General features: G+C 43.7%; 1 protein-coding gene across 4 annotated transcripts in view; it reads left to right on the top strand.

Moving 5' to 3' along the window:
* Positions 1 to 10,982, top strand: part of LOC121004481 (gastrula zinc finger protein XlCGF57.1-like) — a 263,952-nt gene extending 252,970 nt beyond the window's left edge. For 3 of the 4 annotated variants that reach the window (XM_040436723.1, XM_040436725.1, XM_040436728.1), the window contains one exon: positions 8,994 to 10,982. In XM_040436723.1, the coding sequence (XP_040292657.1) occupies positions 8,994 to 10,096 (1,103 nt within the window). In that variant the 3' untranslated portion in view covers positions 10,097 to 10,982. The remainder of the gene's footprint in view (positions 1 to 8,993) is intronic. The other variant, XM_040436727.1, reaches the window with a different exon arrangement.
* The last annotated feature ends 1,109 nt before the right edge of the window (positions 10,983 to 12,091 follow it).

Here is a 12,091-nt window from a genome sequence, read left to right as displayed (position 1 = left end):
AGTAGTCCAACAAATAGCCAGGAACCTAGAATTTAACAGGCAACCTGTAGCCAGCAGGCTGCCTGTATTTATAGTGGGGAGTGAGGGTCATGTGACGTGGCCAGGGTCACATGACCGACAGACCAACCAGTCGAGCACCGAGTGATCAGCTCTGCGCTCAAGGCAGACTAGGAGCAGGGAACCACACAGCTAGTAAAGCCGCCCTGGGAATGAGGTCAAACACAGATCCTCATTCCCAAAGCTAAGCAACAGGTCTGCGGGAAATGGGGGACCGAGTGCACCTTCGGAACCCCGTGACAGCCGCAAACCGCAGGTCAATTCAGAAAAAAAGTATACATATTAGGTATCGCCACGTCTGTATCGACCGGCTCTATAAAAATATATCACATGACCTAACCCCTCAGATAAACACCGTAAAAACTGCTAAATAAACAATTTTTTGTCACCTTACATCACAAAAAATGTAATAGCAAGCGATCAAAAAGTCACACGCACTCCAAAATAGTGCCAATAAAACCGTCATCTCATCCCGCAAAGATCATACCCTACCCAAGGTAATCGCCTAATAACTGAAAAAATTATGGCTCTCAGACTTTGGAAACACTAAAACATGATTTTTTTTGCTTCAAAAATGAAATCATTGTGTAAAACTTACATAAATAAAAAAAAGTATACATATTAGGTATCGCCGCATCCGTGACAACCTGGTCTATAAAAATATCACATGATCTAACCTGTCAGATGAATGTTGTAAATAACAACAAAAAATAAAAACGGTGCCAAAACAGCTATTTCTTGTTATCTTACCTCACAAAAAGTGTAATATAGAGCAACCAAAAATCATATGTACCCTAAACTAGTACCAACAATACTGCCACCCTATCCCGTAGTTTCTAAAATGGGACCACTTTTTTGGAGTTTCTACTCTAGGGGTGCATCAGGGGGGCTTCAAATGGGACATGGTGTCAAAAAAAACAGTCCAGCAAAATCTGCCTTCCAAAAACCGTATGGCATTCCTTTCCTTCTGCTAGAAAAACTCAGCGTGATGTAAGGAGAGGATGCTGAAGGCTACAATAACAACATTAATATTAATGGTGGGCTAGACAAAAACAAAACGTAGAAGGTCAGAGGGGGGTTGTTGGTATAGAATACCCACTGCCCTAATGACTCCCTACTTGTCCTAGTCCACCCTAGTAGTGCATCCAAAGGACGGGGTCCAAAAAGCCCCGCAAGGGGTGGCTCAGACTGGAGCTCTAATCCTGCACTGGAAGCCCTAATGAGGCCCTAACCAGTAACAAAAAAAGACCTTACGTACAATATGAAAAACACATTGATGCAAGTTGTAAGAGATATGCCCCAACCAAAAACCAAAAAGGATAAAATGAGGAATACTCAAGTGTCCCGACGCGTTTCCTCGATAAAGGCCCCAAGATTCTTCAGGGGACACGGGGCGTAAATGATGGTTACCCCCGCTGGCATATGGCCCAACAGCTAGGGAATAACCTGTGCAGTTGCTACAGTCAGTGTGTGGCTGAGCCTAAAATTAACAGAAAACATAAGTATAGTAACCAAATTAATTACCACCAATCATCCAATATGGGACGATGGAGGAGAGTGACTTACTGTTTGGTGGCTGCGGTCAGCGTATGGCTGTGGATCCAAACACAAGCAAGACCCAGGGTGGTGGTGTCTGCAGGAGTAGATGGACCGGCAGCAAATGGGGCTGCACTGCCCCATTATAAAGGCAGAGGGGCCATGTGGGACACATCTCCGACAAGGCGTCCGCTGATGACGTAATGTGATGCGCCTCACAGTCGCGGTCACGTGATCGGGAGAATCGAAACCACGTGGCCGCCCATGCGCTACAAGATCCTGCCCCATGCGTTTCATGGGGCCAAGGATGGAACGCACGGCTGCAGGCGAACTTCCGCATCACGTGACCTCTGAGACGCGCCGACGTCAAGCGCGGCAGCGTCATACCAACAGCCACAAGATCGGAGTCAGAAACAGCCGCACTTGCGCAGTAGTGCACTAAAAGACAGGTAAAATACGGCAGTCCAATCTGGATTATGTCGATTTAGCAACCCGTCTGGCTATGGCACAATTAATGTCATGCAAAACCACTCCTCCGGTCTGCATGACAACATAACGGGAACGCCCCCTAATGGTTAGTCTAATAGAGACATGGCCACAGGGAGACATGACCACAGGGAACCATCATTTACGCCCCCTGTCCCTTTAAGAATCTTGGGGCCTTTATCGAGGAAACGCGTCGGGACACTTGATTATTCCTCATCTTATCCTTTTTGGCTTTTGGTTGGGGCATATCTCTTACAACTTGCATCAATGTGTTTTTCCCATTGTACGTAAGGTCTTTTTTTGTTACTGGTTAGGGCCTCATTATGGCTTCCAGTGCAGGATTAGAGTTCCAGTCTGGGCCACCCCTTGCAGGGCTTTTTGGACCCCGTCCTTTGGATACACTACTAGGGTGGACTAGGACAAGTAGGGAGTCATTAGGGCCAGTGGGTATTCTATACAAACAACCCCCTGCTGACCTTCTACGTTTTGCTTTTGTCTAGCCCACCATTAATATTAATGTTGTTATTGTAGCCTTCAGCATCCTCTCCTTACATCACGCTGAGGGTGTGTACGTCTTACTTGTTTGTTTGTCTGTAGGGGCCTTTTTATCTCCTATATATAATTAAAAGTGAAGTTTTATTTTAGTATACTGCCCCCTTATAGTTTTTCTTGTTGCAATCTTTGAGCAGTATTCAGGGGGGCTTCATTGCCTTCCCTGTCTGACACTCTTCTCTTGTTTTTGAAGTTTAGGGGTATGTCAGGGTTTTTGACCACAGGCCTGGATAGGAACATATGGGTATCAGAGGCGAGTATGGTGTTTTCTGAGCAACTGTTTGTACAGAAAAAATACACCCCAACATTGAATGGTGCCTTCTCAGAACTTACCAGACTATAGAAGGAGCACATTAGCTCCTGGTGGGAGGTGCAGGGGCTGGAACATTATATAAGACAGGGGATTGTACCTAGGGGTCTTCGTATTACCCTTACCCGAGCACACCGTATCAGGAATCCGGAGTTCCTGAAAAAATGGGAAAGGGAGGCTACATCGAGCTCCTTGAAACTGATGCAGCTACTCCTGGATGAGGAGAAGGTGGTTCTGGAGCGGGCAGAGTGTAGTCTAAGTGAGCAGATTGAAATTGCAAAGAAATTTCAGTCAAAACCTGAATTCTGTATTAAAGAGGTGCAGTTACAAAATACTGTGGAGCGGTAGCAGTATCAACTGAAGGATCGTAAGCACAAACAGTTTAACAGAGACTTTCAGGATTTCCGCGATAATAAGGTATATCATTTTTTTAACAAATCCACCCGTTACCCAGAACACCGACCTCTCATCCACGGATACAGAAACGTCGGACGTAGAGAAAGAAAGGTACCCTAAAAATAGGGGCCGGGGATCTTACAGATCCAGGGGACGGGGCAATCGCCCCAGGCATAATCCACAAAATCCCCCCCAAACTTTGCCTGTATATACGTTGGGCTCTCCTTTTTTAGATCAAGGGGCACACTACCCTCTGAGGAGCCGGAACACACAACAATAGGTACCACATGCCTTGTTTCCTTGGATAAACGGGTCATAAATGTATCCTCCCGCGCCTTGTCGTCAGTTGAACTTAGGTTGCTTGGACGTGGACTTTCTTTTGTTCCAACTAATAAATTTGACATTTTTCGGTGGACAAGAGATCTCCATCTCTTTGCTCGTAAACTTAAGTGGCACAAGTTTCATAAACTAAGAGACAAAAGGGAAAGCCGTGAATTGGGCGTTCCTGTGGAAATCTTGAAGGACGTCCACTTACTTTTTAACCTTGACCACTCAGCACCCAACGCTGAAGGGTTGGGTCCCTTTACGTCCCTGAAGAACAAAAATATTAGAATGCCCCCAATGGGCGATGTTTCCTGTGTGGATGTGTTTTTATAACACACTACCTCTGATTTGGCCGCTCTACACTCGGTTCCACACAGATTTAACTGCAGCAAAGAGGAAAGGCTAGCCATCAAGACTCTTGAAAGTGATAAAAGTATTATAATTAAACCGTCGGATAAGGGCGGCAATGTGGTCGTGATGGATATGTCTGTGTATAAAGAAATGTGTCTTTCTGTCCTGACGGATGAAACCAGTTACGAGATACTTCCCACTAACCCCACTAGTGGGTTACAAAGGACACTAAGACACATTTTACCGCGGGCCAAAAGTGCCAATTTGATCAGCGGTGAGGAATTTGACTTTCTCTACCCACTCCATCCGGTAACAGCCACCTTTTACTGTCTACCAAAAGTCCACAAAGGGACCACCCCCACCAAGGGACGACCGATTGTCTCGGGAGTTGGTAGCCTGTCACAAAACTGTGGGATTTATGTAGACAAGGTGTTGCGCCCCTTTGTTGTGGCATTGCCGGCCTATGTGAGGGATACGGGTGACCTGTTGGGGAAGTTGGAAGATATCTGTATCGAGCCATACTAGTTCTTGGCTTCCATTGATGTGGAGGCTTTATACTCCTCTATCCCACACAATCGAGGTCTGGAGGCCACCAACCATTTCCTGAAAACTAGGGGGCAGCAATTTACCTCGCATAATGCTTTTACTCTTGAACTTCTGGACTTTATACTGTCAAGTAATTTTTTTCTCTTTGACAGCCGGATCTACCACCACCTCAGGGGCACTGCCATGGGCAGTTCATGTGCCCCATCATATGCCAACTTGCTCCTGGGGTGGTGGGAGGAGTCTGTGGTTTTTGGGGAACCATCAATGTGGTTTGTCGATCATATCGCTCTCTGGTCCTGCTATATTGACTATATTTTTCTGTTGTGGAGCGGGCCAGAGAGCGACTTTGATAGACTTATCTCTGAGTTGAATGTTAACAACTTCAACCTGAGATTTACTTCTGTTATTGTCAAAGATCGCCTCCCTTTCTTGGATGTGGTTATCTTCAGGGATGATAAAGGAGGTTTAAGTACGTCCATCTACCGTAAACCCACTTCCACTAACTCCCTTCTTAGGTGGGACAGCTGTCACCCTGTCCCCCTTAAGAAAGGGATCCCCACTGGACAGTATCTTAGACTAAAACTTAATTGCTCAGAACCAAGTGATTTTAAGTACCATGCCAGAGACCTGAGGTCTAGGTTTCAGGAGAGGGGGTATCCGGATAGGACCCTCAAATTGGCCTATGAGAAAACTAAGGAACGCACACAAACGGAATTACTCCACCCCACGACCAGTAGGGCACGTGAATCTCAAGGTACTGTCCGGGTAATAGGCACATTTGATGCTGCTGCTTCTCAAGTTAGGAGGGTTCTGGCACGTCACTGGGACACCTTACTGATGGACCCAGACCTGGCGGAGGTCCTTAATCTCTCTGTTTCCCTGACCTTTAGGAGGGGTAACAACCTAAGGGACAGGTTGGTACACAGTCATTTCACCCCTCCAGCGAGACCACGCACATGGTTGGATGTGCCCGTGACGGGATGCCATAGGTGCGCCCATTGCAGTTTCTCTGGCTGCCTACCACAGGGCAAGATGTTCACTGGAGAACCCAATGACACTGTCTACCATGTGCGGGGTTTCATAAACTGCCGCACAGCTGGTGTGATCTATCTAATAACCTGTGTGTGCGGGTTACGCTACATTGGTAAGACCTTCAGGGAACTGCGCAAATGTATGGGGGAGCACTTTAGTGATATCCAAAACAACAGGGATACCCCCATAGCGCGTCATGTGCAGTCATCCCATTATGGACATCCTGCGTCTATTAGCTTCATGGCCATTGAGCGTGTTGATAAACCCGCGCGGGGCGGTGATTGGAACAGACACATTCTCCAAAGGGAATGCTGGTGGACGTTTACTCTGAATACGGTTGCCCCTCACGGTCTTAATGAACAATTGAACTTCGGTTGTTTTCTCTGATCACCATTGTTCCCGGTCAGCCCCGTGGGCTGTTTCTCTGTCATATAAACCCCTTTAATTTTGGTCTTCCATGTGGGACAATGGGCACATACTGCCATGTCCCTCAATAATATGTGAGAGGGATAATTGGGGTTATGGCCTTGCTGGAACAATGAGCAGTCTGCTCCCCCTTTTGTTCCTCCCCTCTCCATATTTATTTTAATTCATACCGGAGCTGAGTTCTCCCTGTGGCCATGTCTCTATTAGACTAACCATTAGGGGGCGTTCCCGTTATGTTGTCATGCAGACCGGAGGAGTGGATTTGCATGACATTAATTGTGCCATAGCCAGACAGGTTGCTAAATCAACATAATCCAGATTGGACTGCCGTATTTTACCTGTCTTTTAGTGCACTACTGCGCAAGTGCAGCTGTTTCTCCGATCTTGTGGCTGTTGGTATGACGCTGCCGCGCTTGACGTCGGCGCATCTCAGAGGTCACGTGATGCGGAAGTTCGCCTGCAGCCGTGCGTTCCATCCTTGGCCCCATGAAACGCATGGGGCAGGATCTTGTAGCGCATGCGCGGCCACGTGGTTTCGATTCTCCCGATCACGTGACCGCGACTGTGAGGCGCATCACACGACGTCATCAGCGGACGCCTTGTCGGCTGGCGCCGATTACTGGAGATGCGTCCCGCATGGCCCCTCTGCCTTTATAATGGGGCAGTGCAGCGCCATTTGCTGCCGGTCCATCTACTCCTGCAGACACCACCACCCTGGGTCTTGCTTGTGTTTGGGTCCACAGCCATACGCTGACCGCAGCCACCAAACAGTAAGTCACTCTCCTCAATCGTCCCATATATTTGATGATTGGTGGTGATTCATTTGGTTACTATACTTATGATTTCTGTTTTCTGTTGTTAATTTTAGGCTCAGCCACACACTGACTGTAGCAACTGCACAGGTTATTCCCTAGCTGTTGGGCCATATGCCAGCGGGGGTAACCATCATTTACGCCCCGTGTCCCCTGAAGAATCTTGGGGCCTTTATCGAGGAAACGCGTCGGGACACTTGAGTATTCCTCATCTTATCCTTTTTGGTTTTTGGTTGGGGCATATCTCTTACAACTTGCATCAATGTGTTTTTCATATTGTACGTAAGGTCTTTTTTTGTTACTGGTTAGGGCTTAATTAGGGCTTCCAGTGCAGGATTAGAGCTCCAGTCTGGGCCACCCCTTGCTGGGCTTTTTGGACCCCGTCCTTTAGATACACTACTAGGGTGGACTAGGACAAGTAGGGAGTCATTAGGGCCAGTGGGTATTCTATACCAACAACCCCCCTCTGACCTTCTACGTTTTGCTTTTGTCTAGCCCACCATTAATATTAATGTTGTTATTGTAGCCTTCAGCATCCTCTCCTTACATCACGCTGAGGGTGTGTACGTCTTACTTGTTTGTTCGTCTGTAGGGGCCTTTTTATCTCCTATATATAATTAAAAGTGAAGTTTTATTTTAGTATACTGCCCCCTTATAGTTTTTCTTGTTGCAATCTTTGAGCAGTATTCAGGGGGGCTTCATTGCCTTCCCTGTCTGACCCTCTCTTTTCTTGCCTTTCCTTCTGCGCCCTGCTGTGTGCCCGTACAGCTGTTTAGGACCACATATGGGGTGTTTCTGTAAACTACAGAATCAGGGCCATAAATATTGAGTTTTGTTAACCTTAGTTTTTTTACTGGGAAAAATTGTCTAAAATGGAAAATTTGCCCAAAAATTTAAATTCGGAAATTTCATCTCCATTTGCCAATAACTCTTGTGGAACACCTAAAGGGTTAACAACGTTTGTAAAATCTGTTTTGAATACCTTGAGGGGCGTAGTTTCTTAGATGGGGTCACTTTTATGCAGTTTCTACTCTAGTGGCGCATCAGGGGGCTTCAAATGGGACATGGGTGTCAAAAAAAACAGTCCAGCAAAACCTGCCTTCCAAAAACCGTATGGCATTCCTTTCCTTCTGCACCCTGCCGTGTGCCCGTACAGCGGTTTACGACCACATATGGGGTGTTTCTGTAAAGTACAGAATTAGGGCCATAAATATTGAGTTTGGTTTGGCTGTAAACCCTTGCTTTGTAACTGGAAGAAAATTATTAAAATGGAAAATCTGCCAAAAAAGTGAAATTTTGAAATTGTATCTCTATTTTCCATTAATTCTTGTGGAACACCTAAAGGGTTAACAAAGTTTGTAAAATCAGTTTTGAATACCTTGCGGGTGTAGTTTATAGGATGGGGTAATTTCTGGGTGGTTTCTATTATGTAAGCCTCGCAAAGTGACTTCAGACCTGGTCCCTAAAAATTGGGTTTTTGAAAATTTCTGAAAAATTTCAAGATTTGCTTCTAAACTTCTAAACCTTGTAACATCCCCAAAAAATAAAATATCATTCCCAAAATGATCCAAACATGAAGTAGACATATGGGAAATGTAAAGTAATAACTATTTTTGGAGGTATTACTATGTATTATAGAAGTAGAGAAATTGAAACTTGGAAATTTGCAATTTTTTTAAGTTTTTTGGTAAATTTGGTAATTTTTTATAAATAAAAAATTTTTTACTTCATTTTACCAGTGTCATGAAGTACAATATGTGACGAAAAAACAATCTCAGAATGGCCTGGATAAGTCAAAGCGTTTTAAAGTTATCAGGCCCTTGCTCCTAATGTTTTTCAGGGTCACCAGCAGGCCATCAATCATAATTTTTCAAGGGTGTGTATGATACCCTCCTTTATGTGTAATAAAGGGTGTATTGGAGTGCCGGTTCCTTGTAATTTTTGGCAGCCCTTTCACTTAGTGCATAGACTTTATGAGTGTAGGAGTCCCACTACCTGAACAATTGTACCACAATGTGAATGAATATCTCAGTCGAGAATTCAATTTTGCTCCATGCTCTGCAAATTTGAAGGTCATTTTCTACAGAAATATTATAACATATAATAATAATATCATTCTAAGGTTATATTATTCAAAATTGTAAAGTATGTTTTCTTTTTGACAGATGACTGTAACAGGAGCTCAGAAGAACATCTGGTGTCTTCACATTTTAAAGCAGATGATCATGTTGTCACACAAGATGAAAAACATGCCATTATCACAGATGTACCCTCTGACATTCACAGAAAAAATCCATCATCTGATCATATGAAACGCACGGACGGAAAGCCATTTTCATGTTCAGAATGTGGGAAATGTTTTGCTTTAAAAAAAACTCTTGTTACCCACCAGAGAATTCACACAGGAGAGAAGCCATATTCATGTTCGGAATGTGAAAGATGTTTTGCTTGGAAATCAGATTTCGTTAGGCATAAGAGAAATCATACAGGGGAGAAGCCGTTTTCATGTTCAAATTGCGGGAAATGTTTTAACCAGAAATCAGATCTTGTTATACATCAAAGATGCCACACTGGGTCGATGCCATTTATATGTACAGAATGTAATAAATGTTTCAACCAGAAATCAGCTCTTGTAAGACATCAGAGAATTCACACAGGGGAGAAGCCATTTTCATGCCCAGAATGTGGGAAATGTTTTACTCGAAAATCAAGTCTTGATTATCATCAGAGAACTCACACAGGAGAGAAGCCATTTTCATGTTCAGAATGTATGAAATGTTTTGCTTCAAACAAAACTCTTGTTACGCACCAGAAAATTCACACAGGAGAGAAGCCATATTCATGTTCAGAATGTGAGAAATCTTTTGTTTGGAAATCAGATTTTGTTAGGCATAAGAAAAATCATACAGGGGAGAAGCCGTTTTCATGTTCAAATTGTGGGAAATGTTTCAACCAGAAATCAGTTCTTGTTATACATCAGAGATGCCACACTGGGTCGAAGTTATTTAAATGTACAGAATGTAATACATGTTTCAACCAGAAATCAGATCTTGTTAGACATCAGAGAATTCACACAGGGGAAAAGCCATTTTCATGCCCAGAATGTGGGAAATGTTTTTCTTTAAACAAAACTCTTGTTACACACCAGAGAATTCACACAGGTGAGAAGCCATATTCATGTTCAGAATGTGAGAGATGTTTTGCTTGGAAATCAGATTTTATTAGGCATAAGAGAAATCATCCAGGGGAGAAGCCGTTTTCATGTTAAAATTGCGGGAAATGTTTTAACCAGAAATCAGATCTTGTTATACATCAGAGAATTCACACAGGGGAGAAGCCATTTTCATGCCCAGAATGTGGGAAATGTTTTACATTAAATTAAAATCTTCTTAAACCTGAGAGACATCACACGGTGGAAAAAGCCGTTTTCATGTTCAGAATATGGGAAAAGTTATAGTTCTAAATCAGCTCTTCTCATTCATCAGATAATTCACACAGGGGAGAAGCCATTTTCATGTTTAGAATGTGGGAAATGTTTTAACAAGAAATAAAATCTTGTTACACATAAGAAAACTCACACAGGGGAGAAGCGATTCTCATGTTCAGAATGTGGGAAATATTTTAACAGGAAATTATATCTCGTTACACATCAGATAATTCACACAGGAGAGAAGCCATATTTATGTCCAGAATGAGGGAAATGTTTTACTTGGAAATCAGATTTTTTTAGACTTCAAAGGAGTCACACAGGGGAGAAGCCATATTCATGTTTTTAATGCGGGAAATGTTTTAGCTGGAAATCAAATTTTGTTAGACCAAGAGAATGTACACAAGGGAAAAGCCATTTTTACATCCAGAATGTGGTAAATGTTTACCCATAAATCATATCTTTCTAAACATCAAAAAACTCACAAAGGAGAGAAGCCATTTTCTTTCGTTAAACTAAAGAAAAATATCACTTGCAGTCAAAGTAAAGTCATGTCACACAAGAGAAAGGGAAATCAGTTAAGATTCATAAATGATGATTATGAAATGTATGTAATTACGAATCAATGTCTCTTATCCAAAAAGCAAATAGAATCCAGATAACTCATCTGTATATCCACCATGTGCAGAGAATATTTTACGCTGATTTATTTAACTGAATATTAAAACTTGTTTCCAATTATTAAAAATATTTACTTGTATAGTTGTGTTTGAATTTATCTTTTGTTATTTGTTGCATGTGTAAGGATTGCTCTCTCTGCCTGGGACGGCAATGACAGACTTCTCATCAAACAGGGGGTTTTCAAGCTCAAATGGTGTTTTATTGGTCACACAGCACATCAAACTTCCAAGTCTGGCACCACTTGGCACGGTGAAGTCGCAGCTTCACATCACAACGTGTTACATCAACACAAAACAATAAATCCTTGGCCGGCTAGGCGCTCACTATACAGAGGTTTTCCCTCATTCACCTCTAGCTAAGTGTTCACACTGCAGTATTCAGCTTCACTCAGCCATGCGGTCAGACTGCGACCAATGCAACCCATTGGGGTCTCGGCCACCAATCCTCCCGATTCTGACCACGAGATGCCCCTCTTCTCCAGGCATCACTAGACCCTCCAAACTTAGGCTTTAGTCAGCCTTGTGGCCCCCCCCCCCAGCCCTCCTAGCTGGGACCACACAGAGCCTCTTCAGGCTTCCTTCTCTCCTCCCACAAACACACACTGATGATTGATTTTCCTCTCAGTGATTATTGCAGCTGGCTGGCCAGGGGAATGCTTGTACTGGACTGTGGGTGTGGACTGAGAGACTCCCACAACCAACCTGTCTCCCAGTCCAAATAAATCCAGCCCATATAACTTAAACAAACCATCTCCAGCAAGCTATGCCTTGCTGAACCAAAACACATCTCTGGATTTCTGCTACCTCGCCCAACTAAACTGGAAACCAGGTGAGATTTACACCCCCTACACACCTCTACTATACACTTCCACCCCAATGTTATGTTGTTGCCTCAGAACCTACAAGTTTAAGACAGAGCATTTTGTATAAAAATAGTCATGTTACAATTGACCCATGGATCCCAGACTTTGTGGACCCTGTTAGGGCACTTTCTGTTCTTGAAAACCATCCTTTAATATTACACTACTGGACAATGTTGGATTCTGGGACAGCTGGAAATTTTATGGGCATTAAGATTGATTTGATCATCATATTGACCACATCCAAGATCTTCACTGGTTGAGGTAGTGACTGCTGATGGGTCACCTTTTAAACC

This window comes from Bufo bufo, chromosome 6 (genome assembly GCF_905171765.1).
Source record: "Bufo bufo chromosome 6, aBufBuf1.1, whole genome shotgun sequence".
Classification (NCBI taxonomy): domain Eukaryota; kingdom Metazoa; phylum Chordata; class Amphibia; order Anura; family Bufonidae; genus Bufo; species Bufo bufo.
This window is presented reverse-complemented; position numbering and strand designations above follow the sequence as displayed.